The 20,111-nt window shown below is 39.1% G+C and overlaps 2 protein-coding genes across 2 annotated transcripts; both read left to right on the plus strand.

The window, feature by feature from the left end:
- The first annotated feature begins 509 nt into the window (after positions 1-509).
- On the plus strand, positions 510-3,422 carry slc18a3b (solute carrier family 18 member 3b). The gene has a single exon (XM_055042468.1). It carries the CDS (start codon positions 1,037-1,039, stop codon positions 2,591-2,593), a length of 1,557 nt encoding a protein of 518 aa, XP_054898443.1. The 5' UTR covers positions 510-1,036; the 3' UTR covers positions 2,594-3,422.
- A 651-nt stretch (positions 3,423-4,073) lies between these two features.
- LOC129368185 (choline O-acetyltransferase-like) lies at positions 4,074-19,553 on the plus strand. The gene is made up of 15 exons (XM_055043051.1): positions 4,074-4,400; positions 5,625-5,742; positions 6,993-7,184; positions 7,573-7,691; positions 9,481-9,534; positions 9,639-9,819; positions 12,787-12,964; positions 13,060-13,229; positions 13,296-13,396; positions 13,476-13,604; positions 14,814-14,936; positions 15,022-15,163; positions 15,400-15,462; positions 16,185-16,322; positions 17,113-19,553. The coding sequence occupies exons 2-15, from the start codon at positions 5,698-5,700 to the stop codon at positions 17,377-17,379; spliced, it is 1,902 nt and encodes a 633-aa protein (XP_054899026.1). The 5' UTR covers positions 4,074-4,400; positions 5,625-5,697; the 3' UTR covers positions 17,380-19,553.
- Positions 19,554-20,111: the final 558 nt, after the last annotated feature.

Here is a 20,111-nt window from a genome sequence, read left to right on the forward strand (position 1 = left end):
TGCTTTTCTTCTTTCCATTTATTCCTTAATGACATATTTATAGAGCATTTCTAAATTAATGACAATCAGTCTAGTAATTTTGCCACCGCATTTTACACATGCATGATATTCAGTCAATAATTCTGGCTTTAAATCTGGAATCTGTTATTTAGAGAGTCAAAAGCATCCGTTCGAAACTCAAAATTATAATTTTACATCTTAGAATGATGAACTTGAGAATGAAAATCGCAACTTAAGTTAGAAATAATGCCTATGAAACTCAAGTTTAAATCTCAAATTAAGATATTTAATTTCACAATTTATAACTTTTGTGTGCCGGAAACAAGCAGCAAAAAGTCTGTTTGTTTTTTGTTGTTTGTTTGTTTTTTGCCCCGTCTTTGATCTTCTGGTCATCACTTCCTCTTATTGGCTGAAGTTACTGTAGAATTACCATAAAGGAAGCAAGTGGCGAAAGGACCCACTCGGTGGGAAGCCGGTGGTGCGTCACAGCTCCTTAAGAGAGAGAAAAAAACGGGAGGAGATAGAGGTGGAAGGAAAAGAGCATTGAAATAGCGCAGAACCTGCGGGTTAATGCGCACCAATGGCCACCAAGTCATTTGTGGTCTCAGAGCGGAGAGAAGAAAAGTGCCACAGGTGATTGAAGACATGAGCTGCTTTGAGCGTCACAGTGTCTGCGGGTAGAAGGCAGCAAAAATTAATCTCTATATCGAAAACTTTGCCATGTGGAAAAAAGTGGCTCAAAAGAAACCTCTGCAAAGTTGCAGAAGTTGAATCTGTTTAACCACGTCACTTCTCGGGAGATCATGAAAGTGCATCGCATGAGAACAAGTGGAGGAAGCTGAAGAAAGCCATCTCCTCCCCGATGAGGCAGCCAAGTTCCCCTGCGCCTCTCCCTTTACGCACAGGCGAGGCGAGGACGGAGACCACCACATCAAGACTCTGAAAGATCGGAAGCACAAATACTTTTCTTTTTTTTCTCCTTTTTTTTATACTAAGACTCTTAACTTTTTAATAAGAGAAAGGGGGGAATCACATCATGGATGGAGAAGGAGGATCGTTCGGACTGGCCAAATCAGCCGCAGTAAAACTGTCCGAGATGGGCGAGAGGACCAAGCAGCTGGGCTCCGCGATGAGAGACCCTCACCAGCAGAAGCGGATCATATTAGTGATTGTTTGCGTGGCTCTTCTTCTGGACAATATGCTCTACATGGTCATTGTGCCAATTATCCCAGACTATCTTGCTGACCTGGAGAGCGAGCAATCAGAGCACGTCCACTTAGTGCTGCACCCCAATACTTCCTCAGCCAACAGCACAAGTCAAGACAAAAGCAACAAGGACAATTTGGACATCCAAATAGGAGTCCTTTTCGCCTCTAAAGCCATCCTGCAGCTCCTGGTCAACCCACTCTCAGGAACTTTCATAGATCGAGTCGGATACGACATTCCCCTCCTCATCGGGCTCACCGTGATGTTCGTCTCCACATGCATTTTCGCCTTCGCGGAGAACTACGCGACGCTCTTCGTGGCCAGGAGCCTGCAGGGTCTGGGCTCTGCTTTCGCCGACACTTCCGGCTTCGCGATGATCGCTGATAAGTACACGGTGGAAGCGGAGAGGAGCCGAGCGCTCGGCATCTCCCTGGCGTTCATCTCGTTCGGGAGCCTGGTGGCGCCTCCCTTCGGGGGCGTCCTGTATGAGTTCGCCGGAAAGAGGGTTCCCTTCATCGTTCTCGCCACTGTCTGCCTGGCTGACGGTTTTCTGCTGCTTACTGTCATCAAGCCCTTCTCCAACAGGACTCGGGAGAACATGCCAGTCGGTACCCCGATATACAGACTCATGGTAGACCCCTACATCGCCGTGGTGGCCGGGGCGCTCACCATGGCCAACATCCCGCTGGCCTTCCTGGAGCCGACTATCGCCAACTGGATGGAGACCACCATGCACTCCACCCAGTGGGAGATGGGACTCACCTGGCTGCCGGCCTTCTTCCCTCACATCCTTGGTGTGTACATTACTGTTAAGCTGGCCGCGAAGAACCCCCACCTGCAGTGGTTTTACGGGGCTTTAGGCATGGTGATTATAGGGGCCAGCTCATGCACGGTCCCTGCATGCAAAACTTTCGGGCAGCTCATCGCCCCGCTGTGCGGCATCTGTTTCGGCATTGCGCTGGTGGACACAGCGCTGCTGCCGACACTCGCGTTCCTGGTCGATGTGCGCCACGTTTCCGTGTACGGCAGCGTTTATGCCATCGCTGATATCTCGTATTCGATCGCTTACGCTATGGGTCCGATAGTGGCCGGCCAGATCGTGCACAACCTTGGCTTCGTCCAGCTAAATCTGGGCATGGGTCTGGTCAACGTGCTTTACGCGCCGGCGCTGCTGCTGTTGCGCAATGTGTGCCAAATGAAACCGTCCTACTCGGAAAGGGATAACCTGTTAGACGAGGCTCCGCAGGGGCTGTACGACACCATCAAGCTGGAGGAGGTGAGGGCTAAAAAGAAAGGCTACAGTTCGTCGGGGAACTGCTTGTCGGTGGACGAAAATGGGTTCGATTCCTTCAGAGCGCAACAGTCCTCCGGTCCAGAGTACACCTAGACATTCCCAGCAGTGGGGAGTTTTATTATGAGGATGAGGCGGACAGGTCCTAAACTAGTGATTTCAACTTTTATGTATGTACAATATAAAACACCCAATCAAGAAAATCATGATAGTGTGAGATGATCGCCAAAGCATCTATTTCCTTCTTTGTTTGTTTCTTTCTTTAGTTTTTCTTTTTCTTTTTTTCTCTCTTTATGTCTTGCTTTGTTTGTTTCTTTAATCTTTATCTCCTTCCTTCCTTCTTTCTTTCTTTCTTTCTTTCTTTCTTTCTTTCTTTCTTTCTTTCTTTCTTTCTTTCTTTCTTTCTTTCTTTCTTTCCTTCCTTCTTTCTTGCTTTTTCCCGTCATACCGTGTCAAAAATAAAAGTCTATGTGGCGTTTGTCTACAGGAGTTTTTGTGAGAGAACTTGTTGAATTTGTGTGTATTATATTAAAAGAATAAATACAATAATTCATATGTGGGACCAACCAAACTGTAAGCAGCACATTCTCTCCCTCCTTCAGCACAAAAATAGAACATTATCTTCTAGTTAGTTTTGCACATCGAAAGGCCTCCGTAGATTAACGACTTTGTGAATTATTTTCCAGATGCGTTTTATTTTTCTGTGGATAATTGAAGATAAATGTGTCATGGTAAACGGGATATGTACATAATGTGGATATATGCACAATGTAAAATTGTTTACGCGTTTGTTTGTTTGTTTGTTTGTTTGTTTGTTTTTGTGTGTGCGTGTGCGTGTGAAGACGACGGAAACAACAATGAACAAATGTGTTTAGTCGGATGAGCTGTGGTTTAATAAATCTTTGTTTGGATCTGTGTTACAACAGTGGTGACGTTTTTATTTCATTGTAATAAAAACACGAAGTCTTCTCGTTTAGATAGATAGATAGATAGATAGATAGATAGATAGATAGATAGATAGATAGATAGATAGATAGATAGATAGATAGATAGATAGATAGATAGATAGATAGATAGATAGATAGATAGATAGATAGATAGATAGATAGATAGATAGATAGATAGATAGATAGATAGATAGATAGATAGATAGATAGATAGATAGATAGACATCATTTTTTCTTTTATTTAATGTTGCCGCTTCATTGTAAAACTTGCACTTTTTTTAATAAGTATAAATCTGTCTGTCTGTCTGTCTGTCTGTCTGTCTGTCTGTCTGTCTGTCTGTCTGTCTGTCTGTCTGTCTGTCTGTCTGTCTGTCTGTCTGTCTGTCTGTCTGTCTGTCTGTCTGTCTGTCTGTCCAGTGAGATGATAAAGTAACCCAATAAAATACCATAGAACAGAGAGGCAGTATTCTATGGTTGCGCAAGTATCAGGAACTAAAATGAGGAAACAAAAAACATATAATATATATATATTTATATATATGCAAATAGACTTCGGACACCTGCAACAAACTAGTTTGCTTTCCTCAAAAGTCAACGCTTCTTGTTTAAAGGCAACTGCAAAGCGTATTGATTCTAGGAAAGGCACCAGGCTCCCTGTCCACCAGGTCATGACAGGAGCCCAGAAACTGGACTTAAGATGCGTCCAATTTACTATGGGATGTGAATGCGGGTGGGGAAGAGAGAAGGGGAGGGGGATGAAATGTTACGAATTGATTTCGATGGGAGGAGTTTCCTGCCTCCAGGGAGAAGGTGAAGCAAACACCTTCAACATCTTTTTAAGCTGAGCTTTCATGTGGAGCCGCAGCATCGCGGCGAAGCGATGGCGGAGAATGGCGTCTGACCACGATGTGAACTTCAGCGCGTTCCTCGGGCTCCCCGAGCGCTGCAAGAACAAGGTAAGAAGTTTTGCTTTTTTCCCCTCCTACAGCTCCAAAATGTGATTGATTTGATTTTCATTTCATTTCATTCTGCACGTATAATATTACCTTGTCTAAGAATATTTATTGACCTTTAATTGGGTTCATCTGCTTAAAAACATCCAGAACTTTTAAAATATTTCGGCCGACTTTATTGAAAAGGCTAACGTTTTGGGGGGGTTCCGTTTTTAACTTTTAACATGATAGACACAATCTTCTTATTCAAGTTTTGTGATGTCACTGTTATACATGTCATTTCATTCAAACTTTAAACTGCCTAGAAGATGTTATTTTCTAGTTTCTTCAACCGTTGTTTTGAAGCTGCAGTTTGGATAACGATTCATCTTTTTCTTAAGTGGTCTAATACAATCTTTTTCACCTATAATTTAAGAGTTATATTATATTTAGATTTTGTCACCTTTGTGTGATTGGATTAAAATAACTTTCTTTGTAAGTTGACTTGTGCTATGAACTGAAGCTATAAAAATGAATTGAATTAAGCTTGTGCTTGCTTTAAAAAACTCAATTTGTTAAGAACTTCAGAAACATTCTGACTTACTTTAGGAATTTGTTTGTGCATTTAAAAAATAAAAAAGTAAAAAAAAAACATATATATGTATATATAGCCTATGTCGTTTTTTCACTCAATAAAATAAATTGAAATTAAACATTTGGTCACTTTACTTTTTAAAGAGTTTGACAAATTAAGTAACTAATTACTACTTTTTGAGATTATTGATTTTTTTTTTTTAAGAACTTAAGTATGTCCCACAATTTTGCACAAATACAAGGTTTTGCTGTAAAACACGTACTCCAGTGTATTCAATCAATGGAAGAAAGAAAAAAAAAACAAAGTTGTATCAAGTTGCCTTCAATTACTTTTAATTAATGAAGTGATACTGTTACTGGTGCGTTCATCGTTCACCTCAGATAATGGACTCTATTGTCTAAGATGCGTGCCAGTCTCTTCAGGACTGAATGATGAGAGTTAGTGTTTAGCTGAATGCGTCGCTGCGGCGCTGAGCGGTGGGGCGCAGCTGGAATTCAAGGACATGACGCAAATTGCACTTAAGCTGCAAAACGATGAAGACTGGAAGCACGTCGAGTCGTTCCAACACGCATAGATGCATTTCTCAAAAGGGCGTCATTTTATTTATTCCCTGTCTTTCTTTTTATCATTTCCCCTCCATGTCCTCTTTCCAGTGTTCCCCCCATGTTTCAAAGCAGGGACGGTCCTGAGAGGTCATTTTCCATCTGGTGGGACTGAACTGCAACAATGTCAGCACTGCCGAAACAAGTGACAAGAGGCCAAGACAGCCAAGTATGAAATGTTACCTTTTTTTTGTTTGTTTGTTTGACTTTTTGAATTTTGGACTAAGAACTTTTTTCGCCTGACTGCCGCTGCTGAATCCAGCACCGCGGAGAGCGCACAGATCTGAGACCCCCTTTGACCACTAGGGGTGCATTTTCAAAACTGTCTTCAGATAATTACTTGAAAACGGGATAATAATTTCATATGACTTATTAGTTTGTTTGCTGAAAAACAGAATCACTATATTTTATAGTTTTCATAACAACTACTTGGAAATATTTCTTCAAATCCACTGTGGAGCCTCATATCACCACAACTTCCAACTTATCAATATTTATCACTTGGCTTATAAACAGTATGCATAGCAACACCAGACAGAAAACTTAATCACTTTGGATTTTCTGACAAAACCCAGGAGGTGGTGGAATTTATTCTAAGACAGGCCTGGGAGCCAATGGGATTAAATGTTAATTCAGACCCCAATGAAACCAGATTCACATCAAAACATCTTTATCTAAAGAAAAAATAACCATGGAAATACATACAGATGTAGAGGAGCTTCTGTAATTGTATGCTTCTCATTGACTGCAGTGTATTAGTAATGTAGAAACACACATAAGTGTGGACTTCATATATTTTTCAGGCTTTCACGAGTGTGAATTCACTTTTGATTATTTTTTTCCCCTAAGAACAGAATCCGACAAAATTTAGTTTAAAAGTCAAGTTGGTTGGGTTTGGTCGAGTCCACCAAACACAACCAACTACATGTAGACATTAATCGCGTCTTTATGCCTTTTTACCTTTAACTTTCCAACCAAATTTTATTTTATTTAGATGTGAGAAGACTCCATTAAAGGGAACATTCAAGCCATTCGTAAACTGGAATATATTAGTACTAGTATCATGGTCCACAGTGAATTCAGTTTTATATCACACTGAACTGAGGAAGAAAAAGGCCTGTTCTTCAAAATTAACAAATTCAAGATTGGCTGAAATTTGCGGCTAAACAGATGGACAAGCAAAATGTCTTCTGGATAAATCTGTTATTGCGAAATTGTGCTGTCATTGGACATTTAAGCATGTTATTTTGGATGCATGCACATTTGAGCCTGTAGATACAAATTTGTCCAATTTTAGATTAAAGAAATTTGATAAGACCTGCCTCCACAGTGAAGAAAGAGCAGTTTGAATCATTGTCAATGAGTTTACAATGAGTTTGTGAAGACTTCTACCCAACGCTGTATTTGTTTTTACTTCAGGTCTTGCCGAAGGTCCCTGTGCCCCCACTCAAACAAACCCTCGACACCTACCTGAAATGCGTCCAGCATCTTGTGAAAGAAGAGCAGTTTAAGAAGACTAAGGCCATTGTGGAGAAGTTTGGGGCTCCTGGAGGAGTCGGGGAGATTCTTCAGAAGAAACTTTTGGAGCGGAAGGATAAAAAAGCTAACTGGGTAAAGTTTTAAAAAAAATCAGTTCAATTGAGAGTCTTTTTTTTTCTTTTTTTGCATCAATAAAGCTTCTTGCATCTGTTTTTTTCTTCATGAATATGTGTATGTGTTTCTCCTTTGTGTATATAATAATATTTCATAAGTTCAGTCACTAAAAAGGATTTATAGAGCATTCCCATGTCTTTTGCCACCTCATTTTTTTCCTTCTGTGTCTGGGTAAGTGGTCAAGCTCAGTGAAGTCCATCACACTCCCACTCCTCTTTTCACCTGGTGGATGATACACGGCATTGTTTTTCTTTACTCCATTGCCCATTGTACTTATATCTGAAAGCAATAGAGCTTTAAATAAAGAGCAATATTTCTTACAAAGTGTCCCTGTGCTTCCATTCAGGTCTATGACTACTGGCTGGAAGACATGTACCTAAACAATAGGTTGGCCCTGCCAGTTAACTCCAATCCTGCCATGGTGTTTCCAAAACAGGCTTTCAGAGATCACAAAGATGCTCTCAGGTATATGATGCTTTTTTATTTTCTAAGTTGTAGATTCTATTTCAGTTTGTTTGTAGCCAGGATGAAGACTGTGAAAAATGTCTTACAAAAGGAACACTTTACATGATAAACAAAAGATTGAAGTATACAAGTTGAAACTTTTCTGAATGCATCTGCACAAAGTTTTCATCTTTTAAATATCAATATAAAACCACTTTTTCACTTACTTCATTTCTGGTTTGACTCTTAAGATCATTTATTGGGATTTTGTATGACTGACTGAAAAATACTGCATAATTTTGAGCCAGGGGTAACATTATGAATAATTTTATGCATCTTTACACTAATCTGGCTTTATATATCAAAAAAAGAATATCCCAGCCTTTGAACATCTCACATACAACTGTTGGTTTACATGACAAATGTAGCATGTGGTGGAAAACCAGCATTGCACACAACCCTGAACGCATCATTTCCACCATAAAGCATAGTAAGTGGCAACATCTCTTCCTTGCTGACATTTTTCTTTTTTTTTAATAAAACAAAATAGAGGGCAGCCCTGGAATAAAAAATGTTAGAGGCTGTGAAAGACTTGAAATGGGACAGAAGTTCATCTTGCAGCACAACAAATGCTCTAAACAGACGGACACAGTTATAATAGGAGGGATTACATTAAATCCAGCTCATTTGGTGAAATGACCCAGTCAAAGTCCAGACCTAAAACCAATTGGCAATCTGTGGCCAGACTTGAAAAATCGATGTTCACAGCTGCCCTCCATCCAATATGATTGACTTAGACGTCTTTAAATAATTGAGGTTCTATCAAGCCTTAACTCAGAAGGGTTGCATACTGAGCACATATCACACAGTAGAAACATTTTTGGAAAAATTAAAAAATAATAACAGAATCTTTATTTTTTGTTTCATTAACAAAAAAAATAATTTTTTGCTGTTGACACCAAACACTGTCTTAGAGAAATGCAACAGGAAAGAATAGGCAGCAAAGCGACTTGTAGCATCAGTGCAGGCAGCATCAATCCTGTCAGTTGTGGCCTGTTGAGAGGGATTATCGTAATGTTCCAAAATTCCACATTTATTACAAACAATATGAAACATACATGTCGAGTTTGTCAGCCATTGACAAGGTTTATGTTCATTTCAACAGACAGAGATGCTTAGATTAAGATCTGAATTACAGTCATGCCCATTTATTAAGTGAACCCTGCTCCACCAGGCATGATGTCTGCTCCGTCCATCTCTGTAACCCGACATCAGCGTTTGTCAGCTCATGACCTACAAGCTGACTGTTTCCAGAACACACACACACACACACACACACACACACACACACACACACACACACACACACACACACACACCCCCACCCCACACACACACACACACACACACACACACACACACACACAAAAACAGCTGGATACCTTCTGACGCGGCCACTTATTAGATCGGGAGTGACAGGGCCAAGCTCTCCACAGAGACCGCCGCTCAGGCCTCAGTCAGAGGGTTTGGTGTGCTGCAACTGTCTCCTCTGCATCGATTTGGCTTTGAACGTAATAACACTGAGACAAATGACATACAACATAAGACCTGACAAGTTTGCCTGCTCACACACAGAGATAAATGCACACACTGTATCCTAGTAATTTACCATGATTTGATTACAGTTAGCCTTTTGAGAGATGGGACGTTATTGAATTATACTCACCAACCAATCCTCTTTGTGGCTTCTGTGTTTTACACCAAACATTCATTGTGTTTTAAAAATTTCATCAATTTCTGCTCTCCTAAGATTTGCTGCTCGTCTCGTTTGTGGAGTGTTGGAGTATAAAGCTCTCATTGATGCGTAAGTCCAGTCTGTAACTGATCAACTACCTTATTGTAGGTGCTTCTGATTAGTCCTGAAACAGTCGGAGGTCTGACTCAAATGTCTGTAATGGTGTGTTTAAGGAAAAAGCTGCCTCTGGATTTTGCTCGAGGCCAGTTAGCAGGGACTCCTCTGTGCATGGAGCAGTATTACCGCCTCTTCACCTCCTACCGCTACCCGGGGCTGAAGACGGACACGCTGAAGGTTGACTCGAACGCTGCCTCCTCGGCACCAGAGCACATGATCGTGGCGTGCAAAAACCAGGTCAGTTAAATATCTGTTAACAAGGCTTCATTACACACACACACTTCTAACTGAACATAATACTGCATTATTAAGAGGTGGCTTTGTCAAGACATTTTTTTGTGATTTAGTGTCCACAATGGTAAAATAATGAATTTCACATGATTTTGATTTAATTTCAACATTCAGTCTTCTTTGGTTAACACCGAAGTCAAGATCTTACTTACATCACTGGCATTCCTTACCTTAAATATGGGGCCCAAACACCCTTCTGGATGGGTGGCTCCAAAGTCAGTTCAAAAAGGCAACAGGAGGCTCCCTCCATGGAGGCCATTCACCAATAATAAGGATGGATCATCCATTGCAGACGTGGCAAAGGTCAAAATCCCGGCTGAAGCTGCAACCAGAGACTGTAAAAGTAGACCAGTGATGGAAGCCATCTTGTTCAACAAGGAAGCCTTTAGGACGTGGTTGACTCCTAAAGCAGTTGTCAAACCAGATAGATGGAAGATTCTGTGGTGAAGAATCGTGACTGGAAGAATGAAGTCCTGGAAAAAGAAAATATGGCGACGAGCTTGGCTTAGAAAGGAATCAGTTAAGGTGGTTAGAGTATCTAATGAAAATTCCTCCAAGGATGTTCATCGAAAGGTTTTCTGAGTACGTACCAAACAGGAGGGAGCCTTAATTCAGATCAAGATCACAATTTAGAAGGTAAATTCAAGGAGATCTGGCAAAGAATGGGTGTTTTCGTCATGAGAAAACAGTCTCTTGTACTCTCCAGTCACTTCAAGGGGGGCCGGAGTTATCCTCACAATCTGATCAATTTCAGGAACTTTTGCAAGATAGAGTTAGTAAATGATGACAAATAAAGAACACGTGCTGCAGTTTAATTTAAAGATGTTTCCATGTTTTTTGATCATATTTCAGTGCAACATAAAAAAATAGCACATTTTACAGCTGAATTATGAAAATGAATATAGAATGTAATTTTTTTTTTTTTTTTTTTGCTAAAGCTTTAGTGCAACAGATTTGACAACGTATTTAATGCTGACCTCCAGACACATTATGTCATCACTTTGATTCCAACAGTCCCTTTCATTTGCTCAACAACAATATAACTTCTATTTGACCTGGTAGCTTCATCTGTAATTTTAATATTGTCAGGAATAAGACATTGAAACTCCAGTGTGGTGAGCCACACATGGCTCAGTGTCAAATTTTGAGGTTTAAAAACACACAGACGCTTTCAGGAAACTGTGGTTTTCTTTTCTGATGTGTCCATTTGAATAGATTTTTCAGATTACGTGGATGAGGAAGTAAGCCTTCTAAATGACAGACAGCTTTTTTATCCATGATAATAGTCACATATGTCCTCTTTTGAGTTAGAAACCAAAGTTTTAATAGAACAGTAGCAGCTAAGAGGGAAAAAAAAACACTGATTTACATAGGATATGAGATACGCAAGAGAAACATCAACAATTTTTGTGCGTATTTATAACAACTGACAGATTGATATCGCTCCTCTGACTGCAGAATCTGAACTTCACTCCAGCAGAGGCTGATGGTATTGCAATAAAATATAACTAAAAACATTTTTTGTGACTTTAAATGTCTTTTATGAGAGATTTTGTGGTGTAAGACTTAACTGTTCCCAAAACAGCTTCCCTCATACCTTATGTGTGCCCAGTGCCGTCTCGTTTCCCCCAAAGCACACCAATCCCGAGCAATTCTCATCATTCACACAAATGCATACAAGCCAGCGCCACCAACATCTGGAGGAGCTCTCACCTGGAAACGGCTCTGGGAGCATTCAGCAGTCTGTTGAATATAAAGGTCTGTCTCTGTGGAAACAGGAAGGAGTTAGCTTCATCGCTGCTGATTAAATCTGCCACTTTGCTTTAGCTCTTCTTCCAGTAGCATTATTTTTAATGAATGGTAGTTAGCTGTTGTTAGCTGGATACTAACAACTGGGCATTTTTAGTTCATGCCAGAACTGTCAGTGCCACAGATAAAAACACTTATTTGCCAGGAAGTCATTTTTACAAATTACAACAAAGCCTTGCCAAGGTTTTCACATGCATTTGCTTTCCTCCTGAGTCCATATTTCACACAATCACATTTTGCCCCAGTTACGGTTGGAGATAGCTCATTCTCAGTCAGATTGATTATTACAATTTATAAGAGCCTTGAAAAGCAATTCCACAGACCCTCCTGGCATGGTGCAAAAAAAAAAAAAAAAAAAAAAAAAAAACAAATAAGAAAATCTTAAATGAGCTCTAAAATGCAAGTGAAGAGGAGTTGGGGTGTGGGGTGATGTGCTCCCTATTTCCAAACCCCTGTTAGAAGCTGAGCAGCAGCATTCTGGACTATCCGCAGACATTTGAGCTTGGACTGGCTGACTCCAAGGTTAAGAGTGTTACAGTAATCAAGCCAGGATACAATGAAGGGATTAATTACTTTTTCAAATTGTTGTTTCAAAAGAATCGGCTGTGCTTTTGCCAGCTGTCTAAGGTAGTAAGAACAGGATTGCAGGATTAGATTCATGGTTTTTGTTTAATAAATTAAATCATTTAAATATGCATTCAGGATTTCTTTCCTGGTATTTAAATTTGCTTCATGATTTGATGATTAGTCAAAACAGCATAAATATTTTTCCACAGCTCATATTTTGTAAGTCAGAAAGTTCAATTTTGATCCAACCAGGCTTCTCCCTGCTTCTCTTATTTACCCTCTTCTTAGACAGCCTGTCGCTTTAAGTCTATTGAGTCTTCATGCTCTTTCCATTTCCACTTTTAGAAACCTAACTCTTTAAGGTATCCAAAGCTTTTGCTGCTTAACCCTTGAGCTGTCTGCTGTGTTCCTTGGTCCTCAAGATTCTGTTTGTTCATTAATGTCATCTAACAAATCTCTGAAAACTTCACAGTATTTTAGACTGAGATAAAAATTCCCCTTTGTTTACTAATTAGAAAATCTGTTTTTCCTCATTAGTTTTTCCTCTTGGATGTAATCGCAAACAACAAGCAGCTCAATGAGGCAGAGATCTTTCTCCAGCTGGAGAGGATTATGAAAATGTCGGAAAATGCTGAAGAGAGACTTCCTCCTTTTGGGATCCTGACCTCAGATGGAAGGACTGAATGGGCACAAGCTAGGGAAGCATTAATAAAAGGTCACCTAGTACCTCCTTCACCTTCCTCATTACTTTCTTGGGTTTGTAATAACCTGTCAGACATGTAAATTCCTCTCCCCTCTTACTGTGTCCAGATCAAGCTAACAGTGACTCTCTGGCTCTGATTGAGAGCTGTATATGTGTGGTGTGTTTGGACGAGCCCTGCGGCATTCCGCCCAGCGACACCAACAGGGCCCTGATGATGCTGCATGGTGGTGGCAGGGAACGAAATGGTGCAAACCGCTGGTATGATAAATCGATGCAGGTGAGGCTTTAATACAGTCACTTCAGTGTTATAATCTGGGCAACTATTTACTCCACCTTCTCTCAGTTTGTTGTAGGAATGGATGGGGTGTGTGGTGTGGTGTGCGAGCATTCCCCGTTTGAGGGAATAGTCATGGTGCAGTGCTCAGAGTTCCTTATGAAACACATGTAAGTCAGCACCCTTCAGTGACTACTGCCATGCCAGTCAATGCATCTGACACAGGCAGGGTATTGTTGTTGTGATCAGAACAGGGAGTCCCTCCAGGACGGTTCAGTCGTCCAGCACCAAAGCACTCCCCTCTCCAAGGAGGCTGCTGTGGAAATGCAACTCCCACATTCAGGCTCTTCTAGAAGCATCTGGAGACAGACTGCAGAGGCAAGAATACCGTGCACAAACATTTCCTAATCTAAATGTATTAATTCAGTGCCTTGTCAAGGTATTTAAATCTCTAGAAGTTTTGAATTTGTTATGTTATGGCAAATTACTTTAAACTCGATTGAAATTTTAGGTAACAGACCAAAAAAATAGTGTCTTATTGTGAAATGGAAGGAAAACGAAACTTCTTTTAGTTTTTCAAATTATTATTAAGCAATACAACATTGGTTGTATTGTCTTTGATTTGTATTACACCATTCACTGTAATTATAGCAGCGAATCTTTTTGGGTTTTCTTAAATTTTTATATAAACCTCTTTCCACACCAGCTCAGTCTAAGTCAAAGTGGAGGCAGAGCATCTGTGAACATCCATTCATCCATCATTTATACCCGCTTGTCCATGCAGGGTCGCGGGGGAGGTGGTGCCTATCTCCAGAGGTCACTGGGGGAGAAAGCAGGGTACACCCTGGACAGGCTGTGAATCCATCGCAGGGCAACACAGAGACACACAAGGACAAACAACCATGCACACACACTAAGAGCAGTTTAGGAAGCCAATTAACACTCATGTTCTTGGACTGTGGGAAGAAACCTGGAGAAAAACTGGAGAAAATCCACGCATGCAGGGGCAAAACATGCAAACTTCATGCAGAAATACCTCAAACCGGGTTTCAAAACCAGGACCTTGTTTCTGCAAAGGAGTACTACAATAGTGCGACAGTAGTTTTCAAATTTTGCTACAAATTCTCAATTGGATTGTGAATTTGTGCTTTTGAATCCATTTAATTTTAGCTCTCTCTAGGCAAGTCTTTAACAGGCTTCCTTCAAAGATTTTTCTATATTCTGTTTAATCTTTTCTCTCATTTACTTTTCTGTTCTGAACAAATAACACCACCATTACCATGTTTCATAATGGAGTGGAGTGTTTGTCTCATCTCTTCAGCACAACCATTTTCACAAGTTTGTTGTTTCCTACATAGCTTTTCAAAAAATATTTGAAAGCTGCAAATTCTTTTCCTTCCACTTTGCATTTGTGTTCCTCTTAATGTTGGTCTATCATATAAAATCCCAATGAAAGCATTTAATTTAGAGAATATAATGCCACAAAATGTGTAAGAGTTTAAGGAAAATTAATACTTTTCAAGGCACTGAGATTACAAATATTCTTGTTTCATGTTCTGTTTCATACTCTTTCATGTTTCACTTCAGGCTGGTGAACAATCTAGATATGGACGTTTTCACATTTGAAACTTATGGAAAAGAATTTATCAAAAAACAGAAGATGAGCCCAGATGCATTCATACAAATCTCCTTGCAGCTTGCATTTTACAAGTAAAGTATACCATTGGCACGGTACATAGCAAACACCATGTAGAACATGAGAATATAATCACTCGCTTCAAATAAAAACCCTTAGATGCAGAGGAAGGCTGGTGCCCACGTATGAAAGTGCTTCGCTTCGTCGTTTTCAAGAAGGTCGGGTAGATAACATCCGTTCAGCCACAGCTGAGGCCCTGGCCTTTGTGAGGTCCATGGCCGACGAGAGATCAACTTTCACAGTGAGTCATTTGTCTCACTTTCTTCCTGTTAATCAACTCCCAGAACAATGGTCACCTATAAATGAGTCAGGTGTGAACAGCCAGTTAGAGGCATGCCAAACCAAGGGACTCCAGTCAAACAGATGATCTCCCTGCAGATTTAGTCAATGCATGAAACTTAATATGCTGCACCGCTTGATGTGTTTTATGGTGCTTGAAAAATATATCTTGTCTTTATCTTTTTTGACCATTCCAAGGATTCTGAAAAAATGAAACGATTGAAGGATGCGGTGAAGGCCCAGACAGACTACACAATCGCAGTGAGTACCGTGTCTGTTGGAAGGGTTATGATCAAATATACAAATATATTCTGATCATCTTTCATAAGATAATTTTTTAAATGACACATTAGGTCAGTATATTATAAAGTAGGCTTAAAGATGCAGCATAACAAACCTCAATCTAAATAAATACCAGAACTGAAAAGAAATGGCATTGCTGACCTCCATCAGTCTGGAAAGGGTTTCAATCACATTTCTTAGGCTTTGGGACTCTAACGAACTTCTCCAAGATTAATTATTTATATATATAAAAAAAACTAAAACAAACAAAAAAACCCAAAGGCCCATTTTAGATTTGTTAAGTAAATATCTTGAATGTTCCAAACACAACTGGGGGATATTCTTTGGCAGATGAGCAAAAAGGGAAATGTTTTGAAAGATTTGTATCCAATTCACTGAGGTGAAAGGCAAAACTCTAGATCTACGATCCAAAGAGAACGAACCCTCATCACTTTGTGATGCTCTAGAGTAGCCTAGTGTTCATACACATGCTTTTCTCTCTGTTGCACTAGTCAAAATCTATGTGTAAAAGCAATGGAGAAGCTTTGACCAGATTTTAATGCCTAAAATTATGTCCAAATTAAGACAATTCTGGATCAAAATTTCTCCAAAGCAATGGCTTTGATCATAAATGTTTGGCGGCTGTTTTATAGAACTTGAAACACCAATTTGGTTTTCTAATTGTATTGATTTTTTCTCAGGCAATTACAGGAATGGCAATAGACAATCACCTCCTTGGACTTCTGAAGGTCTCAAAGGAGCTGAACATGGAGAAGCCAGAAATCTTCTGTGACGAGACGTATCTGGCCAGTAACCATTTCATCCTCTCTACTAGTCAGGTACAATGATTTACTATTCACTTTCTAAAAAATCCTGAACCTTTTGAAAGGATTTGAGGATTTTTTAAAACTTAAATGAATTTGTAATATAATCTTTGGTTCAGTAAAGATGCAGTTCGTACATTCGCAAAGAGAACTTTTAAAGAGTGTGATTGCAGTATCTTGAACGAAACAATAAAAAATGTGCAACACCATTTTAGAGCCAATTAAGATATTTAGCTCATCCAGTTGCACAGACTCATTCTGATGGCTCAGTGTTTGTTGCAAGCAGTCTTATTAATTTCAGACTCCAGTAAAACGAGCTGCCTCAGCAAAACGTTTGGTTTTTCAGACCTCTTTTTTTCCCCCATTGGACACTTTCTTGGCAGCACTTAATGTCCACACTTTAAATAATTAGTTTTTCTTATACAATGCTTTAAACGAGCGCATGCATCAGGTTGATGAAAGGAGCTTTAACAATAACTTTCCACAGAAGAAGCAGCTATAGTGCTTGGCTAAGAGGTAATTATATTAACCTTGAGAGTTGAAATATAACAGAAATTGTTAGCACAGATAAAAAGATACACTGATCAGTCGTCTACTATAGAAAAGAGGATATTTTATTAATCAAAAGAGACCTGGCAGGTAAAAACAAAGAAGTTCCAGTTGTGTCATTTCCTGGGTTACAAGAAAATTTATTCTTACGTTACTTGACTGTGAAAAAAATGACAACAGCTCTTCTCATACGGGGAATAACATCAAAATGTCCAAGCCACTCAAAAATTTATGAACTGTATGTGTTTATCTCTAGGTTCCTACAACAGTGGAGATGTTCTGCTGCTATGGACCTGTGGTGCCCAACGGCTACGGCACCTGCTACAACCCGCAGCCGCATCATATTGTCTTCAGCGTGGCGAGTTTCTGGGAGAACACGGAGACGAGCTCGGCCGTTTTCGTCAAAGCCCTAAACGAGGGCCTGTTGGAAATCAGGGATCTGTGCAATAGAAGTGCAGCTGCAGATACCAAACCACCCGAAAGCAGCCCGGCAGCTGGCCAGCCTCGTAAATCAGGAAAGTAAACTATACAGGTAGAACTTCCTCTATACTGACCTAATCGAATCTTAGAGTTAGTCTCAGCCTGATAGCTCAAGAAAAATGAAAAGCCTTATAAATTAATATGTAACGACATAAAAATATATATTTAAATCTTTAGAAATATATAGAAAAGAAAAATTAATAGGTCAATTTCATTTTTGGATGTGTAAGAGTGATGTGGGGTTCAAATCTGACTCTGGTGGACTGAAGTCAGTCGGTCTGCTGCACTTAAGGAACTTGAAGCCATGTCTGTTTGTAGCACCAGTCTGAGGATTCAGTCCTCAGTCTAAGAGTTATTAAAAAGATCCTTCCTATGTATATTACAACTAACTTACAACATATAAATTATTAATCTGTAAAACAGGACAGTGACTGAAAAAAAATCTGAATAGAGTATAGTATAATTTATTAATGCCATCTGGTATTTGTGAATGAGCTTTGCCATTTGATCAACACTGTGATTTTAAATGTTAAAATATAGGATGTATTAATATGTGTAATTTATTATTTTTTTAATCATAAGGTTTCCAACGAGGTGTGTGTATGTGTGAAGTATGTCTTTTAAAGCACTTTAACACACATACTCATACACACACTCACAGACAGTTGAAACCAGATATGTACAAACACTACAGATCACACTTTCAGGCCTTTATTTTATTTAATTATGATGATGTTCTGCTTCCAGCTGACTTAAAACCTCACATTTAAGATTAGAAAATTTCCTCAGCCTAATAGAAGAAAACATTTTTACAACACAATTTGAGACTTTATGAAAATTATGTATAGGACCTGCTTAAAGGTCGTTATCTCAAACAAATCTAATTGGAATTGATTTTCTAAATCAACAATTAAGATTTCACAAAGACACACAACAAATACAAGTTGATAATTTATTTATTAGGACTCCAGTGTAATATTTGCAAATATCTAGACGTGTTACGTATTGGGCGACTGTAGCTAATGGAAGGTTGTAGGTTCGATTCCAGCTTCCTCCTGCCACATGTCGATGGCGCTTAACCTCAAATAACCGATCTGCGTATTGGTGTATAAATATGTGTGTGCGTTGGTGAGTGCGAATGGGTGAATGTGACACAGTGTAAAGCGCTGTGAGTGGTCAAAAAGACTGGAAAAGCACTATATAAGTTTAGTCCATTTACCATTACAGCAATAGTGGCAATAATAGGTGGATATGTGTTATCAGTGCTGCTTTATTATCAAGTTATAAAAAAGTATATATATCTACCATAAGTGTATATTTAGAATTTGTCCTTTCATTTGCATTTAAAGTAGATGCAATACATAAAATAGATATGTACTGCATAGCATAAGCAATCTGTGCAATAATACATGAAGTGCAGTGAAGGTTTTGTGCAATCTGACAGATGAGTTCATTATGTGCATGGATCTTCTTCACTGATAAATCAATAAGAGTTGCTATTTTTATATTCAGAAGTAAAAGAAACAAATACAATATGAACTTATGAAACTAAAAATGTTTATTTGGTGAGTGCTTTGTCGGAAAAAGTCCTTGCAAGTAAGTGTTGTGTGTCTTATGTATTTTGTGAACTCTAAGTGGCAATCAGTGTTAAAGGTGTCAAGATACTTACTGTCTTGTTGTGTATCCCCAAACCAACGTGAATGTATTATAATTTTAAAGCTGAGATAAGTATTATACCTGAAATGTGTGTGTTTAATTCTCTATTAAGCTACAACAATTTTGATTAAATATTAATAAAATCTCATGAGTGCAAATTCAGAATGCCTTAAAAAGATGCAAGAGTATTGCTGTCATTTGTCTGAAGAAAACACCTATTAATGTGGGAACATGGTTAAGATGTATTTGTCACAAATTGCTTTTGTTGTTTGTATGTATCACCCAATAATGTATTTATTGATAATTATTGGAAAAAAACCTGTATAAATGTGGCTTCTGCTGCAGAAGTGTTCACATCACTTGAATTTCTTTCTCATTTTGTGTATTTTGTTGGTACTTTATGTGTGGGTCAACACAAAGTGGTACAAAACTGTGAAGTGAAAAAAAAAAGATAAAGTGTGTTTTGTTGTTTTTCTTGAAAAATAAACATCTTAAGTGTGGTAAACATATTAATTCAGATCATTTTACTGTGAAACCATTTAATAAAATCTAGTGCAGCCAGTTGTCTTCAGAAGTGGTTTATTTAGCACACATAATCCACACGTGTTATTTAATGTCATTATAAAACTGCTGTGTGAAAACCTCAGGTGAAAACTAACATTGCACAACTCCACGAAAACATCATCCCAGCACTGGAAGAGGCTCATTTTCCATCAAGACCACATTCACCTCAAACACCTTATTGGATGCAGTTTGTGAACCACATGAAAACGCTTGGTCTCTTTGTAATGATAACCTGAGTCGTCAAACTGAGGGTAACTATAACTAGTTTGTAGTTACTGAAGTTGGAACACAAAAAGTTCATTATTTTTTCATGCAGGTGAACATAGACGGCTGAAGATATGAACCTAGAAATCAAATTAGGTTACACATGCAAGTGTTACCTACTATAAGATCAGATTTGCTAACAATAACTTAAAAATGACTATTTTGGAGAGGTTTATCTGCTAGTTTGTCCAGGTGTAGTGATGATAAACGGCCACTGAAAAACAGCAGAAATCACAAACTTTAAAAAGGTGTGATTTACAAACTCTTCAACATTAGCTCTACTGAGAGTTG

The sequence above is a fragment of the Poeciliopsis prolifica genome, unplaced genomic scaffold (genome assembly GCF_027474105.1).
Source record: "Poeciliopsis prolifica strain line A6 unplaced genomic scaffold, Auburn_PproV2 SCAFFOLD018, whole genome shotgun sequence".
Taxonomy (NCBI): domain Eukaryota; kingdom Metazoa; phylum Chordata; class Actinopteri; order Cyprinodontiformes; family Poeciliidae; genus Poeciliopsis; species Poeciliopsis prolifica.